The sequence below is a fragment of the Brassica napus genome, chromosome A9 (genome assembly GCF_020379485.1).
Source record: "Brassica napus cultivar Da-Ae chromosome A9, Da-Ae, whole genome shotgun sequence".
Taxonomy (NCBI): domain Eukaryota; kingdom Viridiplantae; phylum Streptophyta; class Magnoliopsida; order Brassicales; family Brassicaceae; genus Brassica; species Brassica napus.
In genome coordinates, this window is record NC_063442.1 from 39,346,440 (window position 1) to 39,365,783 (window position 19,344).

General features: G+C 28.3%; 1 protein-coding gene across 1 annotated transcript; it reads left to right on the forward strand.

Annotated features, from left to right (window-relative positions):
- The first annotated feature begins 7,859 nt into the window (after nucleotides 1-7,859).
- LOC106370265 (cytochrome P450 705A12-like) lies at nucleotides 7,860-10,083 on the forward strand. The gene is made up of 2 exons (XM_013810305.3): nucleotides 7,860-8,910; nucleotides 9,291-10,083. Exons 1-2 carry the CDS (start codon nucleotides 8,005-8,007, stop codon nucleotides 9,888-9,890), a joined length of 1,506 nt encoding a protein of 501 aa, XP_013665759.2. The 5' UTR covers nucleotides 7,860-8,004; the 3' UTR covers nucleotides 9,891-10,083.
- Nucleotides 10,084-19,344: the final 9,261 nt, after the last annotated feature.

The window sequence follows — 19,344 nt, forward strand, 5'->3', positions numbered from 1 at the left end:
CAAATCCATTTGACTGATTTATAATAATTTACTTATTTTGACTTTTAAATCTATATCATTGATTATGAAATCTTCTTGTTTGAATCTAAAATCAATGGATTTATCAAAATTTATAAATCCAAAAAGGATTTCTAAATTTATTAAAATACTAAAACCAATAACCCAAGTTGATTTGTCTAACTGTATATTATTCGTTCACTAGTATTAGCTTATTTACCAAGTAAGACAAACCTCTATGACTATTTTAAGCTGATTTGTCTAGCTGTACGTGATTCAGTCACTATTACCAAATAATTTTCCAGCTTCGTTATTATTTAATTTACTTCATTATAATCTACCGCGCACATTGTTGTTATTTAATATTAACATTGATTCAATCATGTATGCATAAATATCAAATAATATATTTATATATCAGTATACTATTTTTTTAAATATCATGCATAACACATAGACAACCACCAAGTAAGACCTCAGTGACTATTTTAAGATGATTTTCTAGTTGTATGTGATTCTATCACTACAACTAACTTTTTTCAAGTTTGTTATTATTAAATTTACTACATTAGAATCTACAGCTCACATAATTGTTATTTAACATTAACATTGATTCAATTATTTATGCATATTTATAAATAACATGTTATATATCATTAATTTTTTAAAATACTTTTTCAATATCACGCAAACACACATGGACAATCACCAAGTAAGACAAACCTCTTTGACTATATTAAGTTGATTTTTCTGGTTGTATGTGATTTAATCACACTACTATTTGCTTATTCATGAATTTTCAAGATTATCACCTTTTGGTACTATTATTCATGTTACTACCAGTAAAAAAATATTTTCAAAAATAATTTTTCATTAAGTAGCAAAACACTTTTGTACCATTGTTATATATATATATATATATATATATAATAAATAATTATTTGAATAAATAAAAGAATATTTTTTTATGTTTCCTAATTATACATTTTTCAAATTCGATTTTTTTTATAACTTTTTTGGATTTTTTTTTTCAAAATTTCTTTTTGAAAATCGAAAATTTCTGAAACTATTTTTTAATTTATATATATATATATATTATAAGTATTTATTTGTATATTTATTAGAATCCTGAAATTCACATTTCAAAAATCATACTTTATCCCTAAACTCTAAATCTTAAATCTATATTAGATAATCCTATGGTTATAAATGTAATTTATCATTCATTAAAAGTGAAAGTCAAAGTTGTTAGTGTAAACATGAAATATGGTACTATAAATATGGTAGTTTTGGTAATTTCTCTTGCTTATTTTCCAAGTTTGTTATTATTTATTGGGAAATACCCTAGGATAGCAATAAAAAAGTTTCTATCACAAATATAGACCTTAAGGATCAAAATGACCAAAATGTTTCATTAAAGAATATGCACTTATACTCCTATGGTTAACTAATCTAAATCTTAGGGTTTAGAGTTGAGGGGTGGAGATTTGAGATTTGGATTTAAAATTTTATAAAATAAAAAATAAATATTAAAAATTTGAAAATAAAAATTTTAAAAATAGTTTCAAAAAGTATTTCGAATTACAAAAAGAAAATTTGAAAAACAAAATTAAAAAACAAATTATAAAAAAAATTTAAATTTATAAAACAGTTCAAATTTGAAAACATATAATCTAAAACTATAAAAGAAGTTTTTTTTTAATTTTTTTAATTTTTTTATATATCTAGGGTATTAGAGTTCTTTTACCTATTAAATGAAACATTTTGGTCATTTTTTTCCTTGTGGTCTATTTTTGTGATCAAAATTTGAAAGTGATCTATTTAGGAGAATTACTCTTATTTATTTACTTCATTATAATAATTTGTTAACATTAGTTTAATATTCGTTTAATAATATTGATATTAGGCATTTTATTGGACATCGATGTTGGATGTGTATTGGGCTTGGTTGATCAGTTTTAAAATAGGGTCAAATTCTATATACAACTAGGTGAATATCCGCTGTGGCACAATTTTTTTTTTTAATTACTTACAATGATTTTATGATATAAGTATTGATGATTTTATATTCTCTTCGTGTAAATACACAAAATTTTAGCTTTATGTTAAATATGTTTTATAATTTATGTTGTTGGTTTTGTTATTTATTTTCTTGGCAAAACGATTAATAGCATTTGGAAATTGGTTTGTCTTTATTTTAGTGTTGAAATACGCTTTCTTTTAAGCTTGTTATATTAAGAGTTTCAGAAAATTAAATTATTAAAATAGTTCTTATTCTAGTTTGTCTTCATTTTTTTTTTTTTGAAAAAAAATTCTCTAATTCTAAGTGGCATTCATAAATCAGTTATGTTGTTTATTGCTTACCTTTCGTTCGTCCATTGTCTACGCTTTTTGTTATCTATTCTTAACCAGTTTTATATCTCAGTTGATGTAATATATATGTTCCCTCCATTAACGACTTTGGCAAGACCCATGATCTTCATTGAAAAAATTAAAGAGAACCAGACAACATATGCATCAACGACATGTATTACTTCTCTATAATCAAAACGCAATTCAAGGATAAGAAAATAAGATTAAAAAGGGGAATCCACATTTTAAGCATGCAAAGACCATAATATATCAGGAGAAATAAGTGGAAAATCTGCAACAGTCTGAAATAACGAACAACACAACCGATCACATACATATGTATCAGGAGATTGAACATATATATTGTAGGAAATTCTACAATAGGACGAACTGAATAATTGTAAAGTTTTTGCATAAATACATTGATAAATAATATGAAAACATATAAAAGAATTTGGAAAGAAAAACAAGTTTGCAGAAGCATACACTGCTTACTTAATTCTGTAAACAACCTGTAATGTGACAGTTGCATGGCATTCCAAAATCACAGGATGCAACTGCATATATTTCTATCTCCCATCACTCAAGAATAGAACCTTTAGAACCTAATTATGTGTTGTACTCTGAGACACAAAACAATTAAAAATAAATATTTATCTTATTCAAGTCGATTTCTCTTATGAAATGGATGTGGCTTTCTTTTTATAGTTTCAAATCCAACGTATGGATCCAAGAAATAAAGAGAGGTGGAAAATTTATTCTCCATTTAATTATTTGAAAACGCATTAAGGATTTTATGTTACAAAATCAAATTGATATTGCATTTAAACTATCCCTTAATTATATGAGATATCTTGTTGACTTTTCCAACACCAAAATTCAAAACAATTTAGTTCAAAGAAAAACGTCTCTTTTGATCTATTGGCCTATTGGCTATTTTCCAAAAGAGCAAATTAGCTCAATATACTGAAAAGAGTGGGATATCATTGAATTGGGGAAAAATGGTAGTGATGGGGAGAAAAAAATTGAAAGAAAATAAGGTATGGAGTGCAAATAGGGGAAAAGTTGTGTGTAGGGAGTACAAATACTCTTTCCAAAATCCGAAACTCAAGTCCGGTCCATATATCTCTCTTATTCATTTTATATTACAAAGTAAAATATTTCACAAATATTATTATAAGTTTTATAAGCAATCCATTTTGAATGTCCATTTCTTAGTCAAACCAAGTCTGATTTTGACATGTGTTCACACTATTTCAATAGTGTTAAACATCTGTTTCCAACATATATTTCCTCAAAGAGCAAAATTAGCAAAAATGGTCTAAACCATTTTTCAAAAATGAGTTCCAACATATATTTCCTCAAAGAGCAAAATTAGCGAACTATACCAGTGGATAAGTGGAAGCATCTTATTTAGAACCTAAGGTGGATGAGCATCACAATTGAAACTGTTTGCTAAAATCCATTGATGATGTCTTGTAGGCATTTTATCCGATACCCGAACCCGTATTCAAACCCAGTCCAAAAAATCTGAACCAAAGTCCAAACTGAAGTAGCAAAATACCCGAACGAGTATAGAATTAGGAGATATTGGATATCCAAATCCGAACGGGTAATATCCGAACCTAAATTGATATACGAAAATAAAAGAACATATGTATATAATCATATATTTCTAGTTTACTTCTCTCATTTTATTTAAAATATTTATATTAACGATGCACATTGCTCAAAATTAGATAATATACATATACTAGATTAAGATCCGTACCTTGCGCAAGATGAACATTATATATACGTATATAATTAAATTAGAGTAAGCATGTAATCGAAACAATACCTCTTGTTTATTTACAATAATTGTTTTGGTAAATAAATCAAAACAATCATTTTATTTATTTTATATGGTATATAACTAAATTACAATGATATTGACATAAATATATAGTATATTTTAATATAAATATTTATTATTGAAACTTCTTACTCATATGATTTTATTGACATTTGTGTATTTGTGTAACAAAAAAATTAAACCATTAATTACAAAAAAGTTAATGTTGGATATTTTCAACGCAAATTTAAAAATTAAAATATTAAGGTCTCAATACTTTTTCGATGCAAATTTTGAAACTTATGTATTTTTATATTTCATATAATTTAATTTAAAAGATACATATATATATATATATTCATACGATTTTATAATAACTTGTATCTGGTTATATAAAAAAAAGTTAAACCATTGATCACAAAATATTTGTAGGACTTTTAACATTTTTAGTAATTTGTAGTTTTTTAAAAGAATTCAAAATATAACATATAAGAAAAATATAATTTTAATTATATGATTAATATGATTGTTTTATTTGTTTTAATAATATAAAAAGGAGGATACAAAATTATTATCTAATCTTTATTATTAGTAATCATTAATTGTCATATATATGTTAATCATATTAGGTAATTACATAGCTTTTATTTAATGAAATAACAGAGAATATTATTTTGTACAATACTAATCAATTTGATAGTTAATTCAATAAAATGATAATATATGTTTAGATTGACCAACCTAATTTTTTAAAGATTTTAAAAATCATTCTAGTGATGACACGTGAATACAAAAAGAAATTGTAATGTTTCTCAATTAATATATATGAAATTTATGGACAAAATCATTTGATACTCACCTAAAATACATATGAGACTATTGTTTCTTGCTTTAACAAAAATTGCATCCAAATTTTCATAACAACAACTAAATTAGTGTTTTTTCTATTTTTAAAGTGTTATCTCCAAACCTATTAATTATTTAATCTATTAAAAATTAGAAAACCAGTTAAGTTAAAAGTATATTTTAAATACAAAAAGCTTAAAATAAATAATTTAGTTATTTTTCTTCAAAATCTACATATCCGAACCCAAACATAAAATATTCGAACCCGACCTGCAGTGTAAAAATACCCGAACGGTTTCTATACTTCTATACCGAAATACCCTAAAACCTGAAACACCCGATCCGAATCCTAACAAGATATCCAACGCTCAACCCTATTGTCTTGTAATTGCAGTGCGGCCAACTTTTCAAATTAAACAAAAGCAGTTATGAATATACAAAAAAAAAAGAAAAAATAGTCTTGAAATAAACCCAATTTAATTGTTCAAAGAAAGCAGCAACCAATCAATCGAAGCTTCATCCTCTTCGTTTTTACAACACAAATAATGGTTTAATATATAGTTGAAATTTTAAACTTTACTAGTTACTAACATCCAATACATAAACCAAACGGATTTGCACTCAGTCCCATTTGATGGATGTGGGGAAATTTGCCTCTATGTACACAAAAAATGTAAAATACACTAACTAACATTGTGTTCAAAAAAAAAAAAAAAAAAAAAACACTAACTAACTAAAAACACCTTTTCTCTCTTACTTTCTCTTTATATCTCCTTCTATCATTTCTCTAAAAATATAATTTCACTTTTTTTTTTTTGAATAAGCCCTTTGATGTACAGCATTCATGTTTGGCCGTTTGGGAATTTGAATTCTATAAATATCAGTACTGGAAAAATCAGTACGAGAGAGCTTTTTGTTAGCCACTATATTTTTTTATATTCAGTTTTTTCCACGAGACAACTATGCTTTTAGAAAATATATAACTATTTAAGAAACTTTACTACGTTTCTTTTTTTTTTTTCTTTTTTTTTTTGTAAAATTTGATGAACACCTTTTTCATCCTTGATGGGAATTTCACCATGCTATAATAAGCTTTTGCTTTTAGATTATGTTTTTACTAGTTGTCTTCAAGATGTACCCTTCTTCACTTATTAAAAAAATATACGTACTCTCTTCAAAATTATTAAACATTTCAAACCTTCCAAACTTCCTTTTTCTAACACACAACAAATTCGAGTGAACACTCATTTTTATCCAGTTTTCGAGAATTAGTAGAACTTTTGTCCTCTTACAATATTTTTCTCAAATAACAGATACTCCCTCTGTTCCTAAATGATCTATGTTTTGAAAAAAATATTTGTTTCAAAAAGATGTATATTCTACGTTTTCTATGAAAAAATTGTAAACTTTAAGAAAATTAATTGGTTTTATTAGATTACTATTGGTTAAAAGTTGTTGAAAATTGAAAATTACAGAAAACGATAAATTTATTATAGCGATTTAATGCGTTTTTTTAATATGTGTGAAAACTCTAAAAAATCTATCTTTTAGGAACGGATAGAGTATATGCGTAGTAGAACTTTATTGATCTTTTGTTATATATATAACACTATAATGAGAATTTACTAATTTATATATACAAAGCCTCGTAAAGGAAAACAAAATCAAAAGTCGAGGCACATGACCAGATTAATAACAAAGGCGACAGTAGGTTGAATCTCCCTTAGCTGCTTAACTAATCCGTAATTTTACATAAATTTGACCTTCTCGATTACGATCATGTAAAAAGGCAAACAACAATCGAGAATAGTACCGGCTTTGACAACTTGGCAAACATTGATTTGACCTTCTCGATTGCCTTCATCTTCTGACCATGGTTCGCTACCTCATTTTACTGTGAAGTTAGTAGTTTTTATTCTTGAGATTCGTTCGGAAATGCCTTGCCGTTGGAAATCGAGGAGATTCCATGAACGTTGTGTTCCTTTTAGAATTTCCATTTCAGAACTTCTTGCAGTAGATCACACAATGAAAAAGAAGATCGTGATGCACCTCCATGAAAGACGCTCTACTCTCGTGCATGGTCTGAAACTGGTATCTTATTATATAAAACTAAAACGTCCAACATAAGTGTGTGGGAAATTATAACTCATAAAATTATGACATCTATCAATTAATCGATGAGATTATAACATGTTTAACTTATTTAAATTTAAAATTGTGTTTAAGTAAATCTTTCAATTTATAAAAATAAAATAGTAAATAAAACAGAAAATTGACTTCAAATATTCTTAAAACATGTTTTCTCCAAACTAGTCTTAGGGAATAAAAACAAAGAAAAAACTATTTAATAGTTTTGTCCTATTAAAAATGGTAATTGGGTTATAATTGACCAGATTATTGCATGTATATCAACTATGTTAACTTGACGATTTTCGTTAAGTCAACTTTTGACATATTTTAAATATTAAAAGTGGATAACTTTATTAATAAAACAAAAAATACATCACAAGCAACAATATCCATAAAAGTATTATTTGAATATCAAATATTTAAAATATAAATAATTATTGGATAAATAAGTTATACATAATAAAATATATTTTTCTGTATAAGAAAGCATTTCAAATAATTAATAGCAGGGCTTAATTTATGTCTCCGAATTTTTTATAAATGAATTATAATTTCAAAATGTGTAATATTTTATCTAAATATTAAAATTTTAAAATAATTTTAATCTATAACTTAATTTTGATATAATTATAAGATATTTCTTATTGTATAATACACATAATTTCAATTTATTAATAGCGGGTTTAAATTAGATCTTTATTAGTATTAACACGAGTTATAGTTACATAAATAATAATTTCAAAATCTAAATTTACAACATTATTTTTAACATATATTTTTATCCGGTGGTCCTATTCTAGTTATATATTACCTTGGATTCCTTGCATCCTCCTCTCACTCAAACAATGGCAGCAATGATTGTTGACTTTCAAAACTGCTCCATCTTCATTCTCCTCTGCTTCTTCACATTTCTCTGTTACTCCGTCTTCTTCTTCTTCAAGAAGACAAATGACTTGGGTCCGAGCCCTCCCTCTTTGCCCATCATCGGCCATCTTCACCATTTTCTCTCAGGTCTACCCCACAAGGCTTTTCAGAAAATCTCGACCAAGTACGGACCTCTCCTCCATCTCCACATTTTCAGTTTTCCCATAGTCCTTGTCTCTTCTCCGACAATGGCCCACGAGATATTCACGACACACGACTTAAACATTTCGTCTCGCAACACACCTGCCATCGACGAGTCTCTCCTGTTTGGACCTTCCGGCTTCACGGTAGCTCCTTATGGAGACTACGTTAAGTTCATAAAGAAGCTTCTTGCGACGAAGCTTCTTCGACCGCGGGCAATCGAGAAGTCACGAGGTGTCCGTGCAGAGGAGCTAAAGCAATTTTATCTTAAAGTGCAGGATAAGGCGTTGAAGAAAGAAAGCGTTGAGATTGGTAAGGAAACGATGAAGTTCACTAACAACATGATCTGCAGGATGAGCATTGGGAGGAGCTTTCCAGAAGAGAACGGTGAGGTAGAGACTCTGAGGGAATTGATTATCAAATCGTTTGCCTTATCGAAGCAGATTCTGTTTGTAAACGTATTACGTAGGCCACTGGAGATGCTTGGACTAATGTCACTGTTTAAGAAAGATATAATGGATGTTTCAAGAGGATTTGATGAGTTGTTGGAGAGGGTTCTTGCGGAGCATGAAGAGAAACGGGAGGAGGATCAAGATATGGACATGATGGATTTGCTGTTGGAAGCTTGTCGAGACGAAAACGCAGAGTATAAAATCACTAGGAACCAGATCAAATCATTGTTCGTGGTAAAACTAATATCATCAGAAACTATAACCGTTTTTTATATATTAAAAAAAATAGAAATTTCTTATGATAGTCTTTTTAGTTTATTTTCACAAAAAACAGCTTTAAAAAAATTGCCAAAAAGTTTTTATTAAAGGATAAATATACATTTATACTCTAAAGTTAATTAATATATACTTATGATTTAGAGTTAAGAGTTGAGGTTTTGAGGTGGAGTTTCAAATTAAAAAAAAAAAATTAAAAATTTCAAAATAAAAAGAAGCTATTTTGGTAAATGTTTTTTGAGAACTATTTTAATCACAAAAATTTAAACAAGACTATTTGAGAGAATTGCCCTTAGAAAAACGTGTAATGTGTTAAATGCTAATACTTATAACTGCAGGAAATTTTTTTGGGAGGCACAGACACCTCGGCACACACAACGCAGTGGACAATGGCGGAGCTCGTTAACAACCCAAACATTCTTGGGAGATTAAGAGACGAAATTGATCTCGTTGTAGGCAAAGAAAGATTGATTCAAGAAACAGATCTACCAAACCTCCCTTATTTGCAAGCAGTGGTTAAGGAAGGGCTACGCTTGCACCCACCGGCACCTTTGCTGGTTAGAATGTTCGACAAAAAATGTGTGATCAAAGATTTCTTCAAAGTACCGGAAAAAACAACACTTGTTGTTAATGTTTATGGTGTGATGAGGGATCCAGATTCTTGGGAAGATCCTAATGAGTTTAAGCCAGAGAGGTTTCTAACTTCAAAGCAAGAAGAAGATAAAGTATTGAAGTACCTTCCTTTTGCAGCTGGAAGAAGGGGATGTCCTGCAACAAATGTAGGCTATATCTTTGTAGGAATCTCAATTGGAATGATGGTGCAATGCTTTGACTGGAGTATCAAAGAAAAGGTTAGTATGGAAGAGGTCTATGCAGGAATGAGTCTTTCCATGGCTCATCCCCCTAAGTGCACTCCAGTTTCTCGGCTCAGCCTTTAATGTGCAGAGCCCGAGCTTATGATCCCGAAGATCGGGCTATGGTTCATCTTCTTCACTACATTAATTACTGTTCTTTATATCATGTTTACCGTTTGTATTTGAAAGTCGAACATCCAAAATAAATAGATTTTCGTTCTTTTTTTTCTTAAAAAACATCCAAATAGACATTTGAGAATTAGTAATTATCAGAGCACATCTCCGACCAGAGTATTATTCCTGTTCTATATATAATTTTTTTTCATTGTTCTTTATCATAAACTAGAGATTGGTCCGTGTTTCGCTCGAAAAGTCGGTCTTCATTAGTTTAAAAAGTTTGTTTTCATGTTATGTTCTTCATGTTTTAATTTTTGTGGTTGTCTTCTTTATTTTTATCATCAATTTTCATTCACCTTCTTTATCGTAAGAAGTTTTAGTCTGCGTCACATTGAGCTTGGGTAAATTTCCTAATATAATTGTTAAGATGTTTTGAATGACTCTGTGTGTTTTTGTTATAGCAGTGTAAATTTTTAATCTGTTTATTTTATTTTAAGTCATCTAATTTTATTATGTGTTTAAAGAAATAGATCTTAAAGCATAGAGATTAGACTCTCACAATCGGTGCAAAAAATCTGACATGGGATCCAAGTTAACTACTTGTATCATTGGTTCATTCCATAAATGATATTCACATTTTTAGCATAAAAAAAAATTGAAACGTCGAAAGTTGTAGATGCATTCCGTAGCCTAAATAAGTTTTATATTTATTTTGATACAATGATTTTACCTCTCTTTATTTTAATATAAATAGTTTTATTTATTACATGTTTGTAAATGTTTTTATTTATAAGAAATCATGTCTTCTGTGAATGTTTTGGGACATTTGTGAATATTATATTTATGTCTAAATTTACTTTGACTTATATACTTTTTTATTTTAGGTTGGGTGTGATTGGTAGTGGCTGTGAGTGCTCTCTACAGCTTCATTTCTGTCTAGAGCACTAAATCTACACCAATTTTAATTTCTATTTTTTTTAAAAGCTCACAGCCATTTTAGAAAATCCACAGCACTTCTTTGAATTTATGTCTTTACAAATTCTCTCCAGAGACAAAAACCTATAGTCCAAATTTAAAAACTTTTAAAAATTAAAAATCTAAAGCCAAAGCAATAAAACCACAGCAATATTTTTACAGTCAAAAAATAAAATCACAGCACTTACCAATCAACCCCGTTATCTATGAACTTACTTCCAATGATTTTGAATGTTTTGACACCATTATGAGTTTCTAATATAACCTTCTAAATATTAAAATTTTGAGATGGAACTACTATATAAGATCAAAAGGTAATTTGTTTATCAGAATCATTTAAATATCATACATATAAAAATTTCAAATATAGTTAATCTATCTTAATCTTCAATTTTAAACTGGAACCAATAAAATTTTATAATTTCGTTAACCAAGCCAATTTAGACCATTAAAAAGTCAACTATTAAATATTTACTAACAGATTTAATGTTGACTTTCAAGGGTTCTAAAATGGCTGAATCATTAATAGTATTGAATTTATTCATATTTAACTGAAAAGTTGGTGATTAAAATGATGCGTTTATGAGTTGCAGTTTTTTTTTGCTTATTTTGGTAATCTCATGTTTAGCCTTTTTCTCTATTTTTGAATCCTTCCTTATTTGATTTGACATTTGCAAAAATTCAATAAAATCTCATTTTATTGGATTAATCATTTGAAAAATTATATAAAATATTTTCTTATTTGAGATTTATTAATAGAATCCATCAAATAAACTAATAAATAGAAATATCATCTCTTATATATGATGGAATCAAAGGTTTGAAAAAGTTATTTTCGGAAACTAAAAATGGAAATTTTTGAAATAAATAAGGTAATTTACTTTCAATCTAAAAATATTTAAAGCATCTTATTCTCGTGCTCGACACAAATCAAAATCTGATTTTGTATAGATTCTTAACTTTGAGCGTCTATCAAATATGTATTAAATGTGAAACACAAAAAACCTGATGAGATTTTTGTTATATAGAGTACATTAAAAATATACTAAGAAAATGAAAAAAAAAATGGTAAGTAACATGTAATGGTAAAAATTTACGGCCCTCGGCCAGGAACATTCTAGTCATAAAAGAAAATCTTCGATAATATGTCAGGGCCGGCTTAACTTTTCATTGGGCCCATCGGCAATTTTTTTATACATTATAGATGATTAAAAAAATATTATAGGGCCCTTATTAACCAAAAAAAATAAAAATAATTGGGGCTCCTTTTGTTATTAAAGTTTAAACTTTAAATTGGAACCAATAAAATTTTAAACTGGAACCAATTAAATTTTTAAACTGGAACCAATAAAATAAAAGTTTATAATTTCGTTAACCAAGCCATTTAGACTTATAAAAAGTCAACTATTAAATATTTACTAACAGATTTAACGTTGACTTTCAATGGTTCTAAAATGGTTGAATCATCAAAAGTATTGAATTTATTCATATTTAACTGAAAAGTTGGTGATTAAAATGATGCATTTGTGAGTTGCAGTTTTTTTTTTTGCTTATTTTGGTAAGTTCATGTTTAGCCTTTTTCTTTATTTTTTTAATCATTCCTTATTTGATTTGACATTCAATAAAATCTCAGTTTATTGGATTAATCATTTGAAAAATTATATAAAATATTTTCTTATATATTGGAGATTTATTAATTGAATCCATCAAATAAACTAATGAATAAAAATATCATCTCTTAAAGTATCAACGATTTTTAAGAAGTTATTTTTCGAAAAAAATTAGTTTCAATTTTTTAAAAAGAAATGAAAATTGTTGAAATAAAAAAGGTAATTTACTTTCAATCTAAAAATATTTAAAGCATCTTATTCTCGTTCTCGATACACATCAAAATCTGGTTTTGTATAGATTCTTAACTTTGAGCGTCTATCAAATTTTTTGTTAAATGTGAAACATTAAAAAATTATGAATTTTTTTTATATAGAATACATTAAAAATATACTAAGAAAATCAAAAGAAAAAAAATCGTACAAACATGTAATGGTAAAAAATTTCGGCTCTCAGCCATGAACATTCTAGTCATAAAAAAAAATCTACGATCATATGTCAAGACCCGCTTAACTTTTCATTGATAGATGATTAAAAAAATATTATGAAGCCCTTATTAACAAAAAAAAAAAATTAGAGCTCTTTTTGTTATTAAATTTGATAGGTTTTAGGGTGAGCCCCGGGTGAATGCACTGCTGGTCCTGTCTCCTGAGCCAGCGCTGTAATATGTGAAAACGTAACGTAAACAATAAAAAAAAAATTTACAAAAGAAAATTTTGGAAGATTATTGACATTATAAAAAATCATTTAACGACGTTAGTTTTCGACTGTCAATGCAATCTTATCATGGACACCGTAAATGGTCCAAAAGAGGTCAAACAAAAAAGGTTAACATGTTAAATAAGAAATAGCCACGTTTATTGTAGGGAAATTGGGCTGTATAACCACCAAAAAAATTATAATTCAATCTATAACTAAAAACCTTATTTTTTCACTGTATCATGTGTCTTTTATATAATATTGCCGTATTGTTCTCTGTTGTAACCGGTAAAACCTGCAGAAAAAAATTTAATAATCATTATATTTTAAAAATAATTTGTGTCCAGTAGAAAGTCACACATCCACACATAATTTTTTCTTCTTCTTCCCTGTTTCTTCGTGTTCCTCTCTCTCTCTCTCTCTCTCTCTCTCAAATTTCTGTTTTTTATACGACGAACACATAAATCTCTGTCACATAGCTTCAATCATCTCTACATGTACAACCAGCACAACCATCATCATCATCGTTTGTTTCATCGCCGCCACCGTATTTGCTCCGTCATCATCTCCGTAATTTTTACCTTTCTTCTTTTTCGAGAAATTAAATCGTTTGATTCTCAGATTTGGGAGAGAGCAATGAGACGGACACGATTATCAGAGTTGATTTTTGCAAGAGTATAACATCTTTGCATTCTCGGTGGGTGGCTGAAGGGGAGGTTTCTCTGATTGTGAAATCGATGGTGTCTTGTTTGACGGAAGAGGAGACACGGCAACATGAAGTAACAACGGCCAGTTCTTCTTCCCAGATGTGTCTTGTTGTTTTCTACCTTTTTGTTACTATACTATTTTATTATGTTCTATTCCATTTGACGATTAATAAAGAGTGTTCTATTTTGTTTAAAAATATATTTTGTAATTTTCTTAATATCTAACTATCATTACATGTTTTGAATCTGTAAAAACCGTACTATGATTTATATTGTATAGTTTAATATTATATAATATGATTTAATATTGCATAATATTGCATACATTTTTATATTTTGATATTTGCGTTTAGGGTTTAGTGATTATAGTTTAGGGTTTACTAATTAGAAGGTGAGGGGTTATGGTTGGAGTCATTATTAACTTCTTTCATGCAATCATAGATATTTCATAATTTCACCAGTATGTACTATTCTATTTATTTTGTTCCATTCTATTTGGGTTTAAGGTTTATATTTGGATTTATGGTTTATATTTGGGTTTAGGTTCGCTGATTAGAGTTTAGGGTTTAGTATTTTAGGGGATGGGGTAGGGTTGGGATAAAGTTTAGGGTTCACTGATTAGAGTTGAGGATTTAGTATTGGAACTACATTTTCTCTATTTCTGTTCTATATGACTCATGTAGAATGGTAATGTATTTTACTGGCATTTTAAAATTTGAGTTTAGTTTATGGAAAATTGGGGTTAAACACTGGTTAAGGTTTAGATTTTGATATTTGGGTTCATAGTTGTTCCATTCTATTTGGGTTTAGGGTTTATATTTGGATTTATGGTTTATATTTGGGTTTAGGTTCGCTGATTAGTGTTTAGGGTTTAGTATTTTAGGGGATGGGGTGGGGTTGGGATAAAGTTTAGGGTTCACTGATTAGAGTTGAGGATTTAGTATTGGAACTACATTTTCTCTATTTCTATTCTATATGACTCATGTAGAATGGTAATGTATTTTACTCGCATTTTAAAATTTGAGTTTAGTTTATGGAAAATTGGGGTTAAACACTGGTTAAGGTTTAGATTTTGATATTTGGGTTAACGTTTAGTGATTAGAGTATAGGGTTTAGGGTTTATTAATTTCTTCAATGCAATTATAGACATTTCATAATTTCTTCAATATATATTATGTTATTTAGTTTTTTCTATTTTATTTGGATTTTGGTTTAAAATTTAGATTTATTATTTATATTTGGGTTTAGGATTTATTGATTAGAGTTTATGATTTAGTATTTAGGGGTTAAGATGTGATTAGAATAAGGTTTAGTATCTAGGGTTTGGGGTTGGGATATGTTTAGTATTACAGATTGTAGATTATGTTATATAATCTATACTATTTCGGTTATATGGAATAGAGCATTCGGTGTATGTGTATGTGACTAATAAAAGTGTAACGTGGATGATTCCTTTTTTCTAATGAAATAAGACTACGTGGACACACATAACACATTATTACCGGATAATGGCAAAGAGGAAGGGTATAACCGGATGAATTAGGGTGTAAATGTTAGTTTCTATATTATGTCAAAATCATTGTCACTCACTTATAATTTCTCTTCTAAATATGGTTAGTTGGCAAATAAGCCCTTTATTGTATTTCGTTTTTGTTTTATTAGTTGAAATTTTGGTTCACTCTCCAAGATAATTAATTAATGGACAACCAAATAGACAACCTAAATTGATTCGCGAATCTTTGGTTTCATATGAACACATAATACATCTTTGTTTTACTAGAAATTTTGGTTAGCTCTCCAAAATAATGACAACCTAAACTGATGCATGGATCTTTGGTTTCATATGACATGATATGTAATCATATATGCATGACTTGTTAACTAACATGTTAATGATAATTATGTATAAAACTTATTTGAAAACAATATATTATGCGAAAATATTGATAATCATCAGATAAAACAAACATGTGACTAATTTAAAATGATTTGTCTTAGCCATCTGGCACAAATGGATTAGTTGCATACGCAGATGTAAAATTTTGTTAAATTAGTTTTTAGGTTTAAAAAACTTCTGGAATTCTACGGTTATCAAAAAAATGTGATCCAACCAATATTGGCTTACTCTCCGAGTTGGTTTTTACTTAATTTACATAATTTGATTCTCTAGTTCGTATAATGGTTGTTTGACACTATTTTAGCACTTTGATAATAATACATTAAAGAAAGCAGGTTGGTCAAAGACTCAAAATACATAAGGATTGAATGATGTGTACTGGTTCTCTTAAGTTTTCACGTTTTGATAATACAATTAACACATAACATCCATACATAGTACTAAACATTGAGTGACAAAAGTGAAAACTAATAAATTATGTATAACTAATTCCATATTCTTACAAAAATTATAGATAGTTTAAAGACATATGATTAATCTAATAACGGTAGCATCTTGACATTTAGTTAAGATTTTCTCATACTGATTCGACTGTTTTGTTATTCAAGTGTTCCGCTATTATGTTATTTCTTGACATACCAGTCAAATTCATAAGATTTAATTAAAATAATATTAAGGATGTCTATTGGCGACCACGAAATATCATAAAGTTATCATATATAGCCCAAACTCAAACTACTTACTAAATTTTCTGCAAAAAAAAGAGTTCAAACCTATTTACACACCAAAACAAACATATCAACCTGACTTGACGAGGAATGCTAGGTTTTTTTGTTATGGATGATTTTTGAATTTAAGATTATTAAAAAAATTATGGGTTTTCTATGATTTATGGATTCTTCTTGTTCTAGTATGACTCGGTATCTGGGTTTTATTTATTCATCTATAGATCTGAATTCAGTATGACTCGGTATACTAACTCAGTCAAATTCGGTATAATTAACCAAGTCGAACTCGGTATAACTCATAATAACTAGTATAATTCGGTACACTAATTCAGTAGTACTTAGTGTGACACTGTATATAACTCAGTAAAACTATATCAGTATAACATAGTTCGATCAGTTGTACGTCGATAATTAAAATTTGAATTTTTAAAAAATCCAAAATTTTGAAAATTTAAAAATTCAAAATTTTTTGATCTGTTCAAAATAATTCCAAAAATACAAAAAGGTAAAACTGGATATTCATATTTCATTAAAGGGAAAGAGGCATATGCGATTAGATAGTACCATAGACAGTTGTTCCTTGAGATGCGGAGGAGGCAGAGAAGATAATGATTCAATATTTTAGTTTTTTTTTTTCAATATTTTTAATATTTAGTAATATGTCTTTATGTTTTTTCTCTTGCATATGTTTAACGTGATTTTTTTTAACCATAGTCTTTTAAAATATTGTTTTATAACGTTGTAATATATTCTTTAAAAATAGATAATAATATAAAATATGTGTATTAATTAAGTAACTTTTTAAATTTTAATGATAATGTGGATATCTAAGATGAAGTTAAAGTGGTGGAAGTACCATGGTTTAGATTTAAATGCTTTTATATTAGGCTTGGGTTATATTCTCAGAGGAAACGCAATTTTTTGCAGATTATAGGATGCATGTTTTTTGGAAGTTCCAATGTGTTGTAGGCAGAGCAGTTTGTTGTGGTCGTGTGCTGTGAAAAAACATGTCCATTGAGGATGTCATATATTCTGAACCGTTCGTTGATCCAAGTGTTATGAAGAGAATTACATCGTAGAATCGTTGTTCGTGAAATTGTTCATCGTGTTCGAATATGGTACATGTAGTTGATCATCATACGTAATAGAATAAATATTATATGATGATGTAATCGATAATTCCACCGGGTATAAAGAAATGACGAAGATAAAATCTCTAATTATTTATATGATGATTCCTCGTGGATAAATTTATATTAGTCAAGTTTTTGTACTTTTTATGTTTGTTGGACGAAGTTTTTTCGTAACATTTGTTGTCTGAAGTTGACTTGATTATTTATCCGAGATAACTAATGTGATGCGCACATGATGATAGAAAGATAATCAATGAGATGAGCACATGATGATAGAACCATTATTACACTGATACGCAAATCTTTTGCTTCAAACTTATAAACACATAATATATTATCATAGATGCATAATATTTATTAAATCTGTATAAGATCTTTTTTAAACAACATATCATGCCAAAACAATAACAAGAGTTGGTAAGTCAAACAAATGTGACTATATTAAACTGATTTATTTGGTTGCATATGATTCAACCTAGCTATATTATTGGCTTATTCCTCAAGTTGGTACAATGGTATTATTTGATTTCAAATTTTATTGTTCAGAACACATAATTGTTGTTTAACATTAATTTAGCAGTCAACAATAGTCACAAAGACAAACGAAGAAAATAATATTGTAAAAAAAAAAAAACTCGAGGATGTGTGCCGTAACTGACATGTACCTAATAAAATAGGGCTGGACAAATAAACCGAACCCGAAAATCCGAATCAAACCCGATCCGATAAAAATGAATCCGAACCGATCCGAATCCGACATAAATACCGAATGGATCCTATTTTTTGGTATTTTGGGTTATAGGTATTATCCGAACCGAACCCGAACCTAAATGGGTATCCGATAGAACCCGAAACATTTAAAATTACAAAAAGAACTTCTACCAAATATGATCTTAATTATTAATATGTATCCAAAATACTTTAAGATATTATTGAACTTCTAAAATAATTATATGTTACATGAAGGTTGATTGTGGAATGTGGCGGTTGATGCCTGAAGTTTTTAGATTTTGGTTTTGTTTTTATTGAATAATGTTTCTCATTTCATGAGAACTTATTTTTTGTTTTATGATTTCATTTATCTGGTTTTCTTTCTATCACTAACTATATTTATCTTTCGCTTGATTTTGAATGATCACGTTTGATGTTTTTTCTTATTTTTAAATCGATTTTACTTATGTTTTGGCTATTAAAATATATACAAATCATGTATTTTAAATCTGAAGAACCGATTTCATTTATGTTTTAGTTACAAAATAGGTACAAATCAGGTATTTTTAAACCGAAAAACCGATTGGGACCCGAACCCGAAAGTACAATGGGTTATACCGGTTCTTTAAAGATTTACTAACCCCGACCCGAACCCGATAGAACCCGAACCGGTCCCGAACCGAAATTTTATATAACCCGAATGGGGTTGATTTTGATAAACCCGAAAAACCGAAACCCGAATGGATAAAACCGAAACCCGATTGGGACCCCGAATGCCCATGCCTATAATAAAATAATTTAACAGTTTCCCCCTGTGAAAGCTAAAATCCACAAACAAAATTTTAATCTACTAATAATAGCAATCCCAATTAATTCTAAAGGTTGTGAGTCTACTTATGTTGAAAGGTTGTGTCTTTTGAAAAAGAAGTGTAAAGGGTTGTGTCTTTTCTAAAAGTTCTATGT

What these genes read in the sequence shown, in the direction of transcription:
- LOC106370265 (XM_013810305.3), top strand. Translation starts at nt 8,005, where the DNA reads ATGGCAGCAATGATTGTTGACTTTCAAAACTGCTCCATCTTCATTCTC. An exon ending in AGATCAAATCATTGTTCGTG is followed by an intron (nt 8,911 to 9,290) that starts GTAAAACTAATA and finishes TTATAACTGCAG; the next exon opens with GAAATTTTTTTGGGAGGCAC.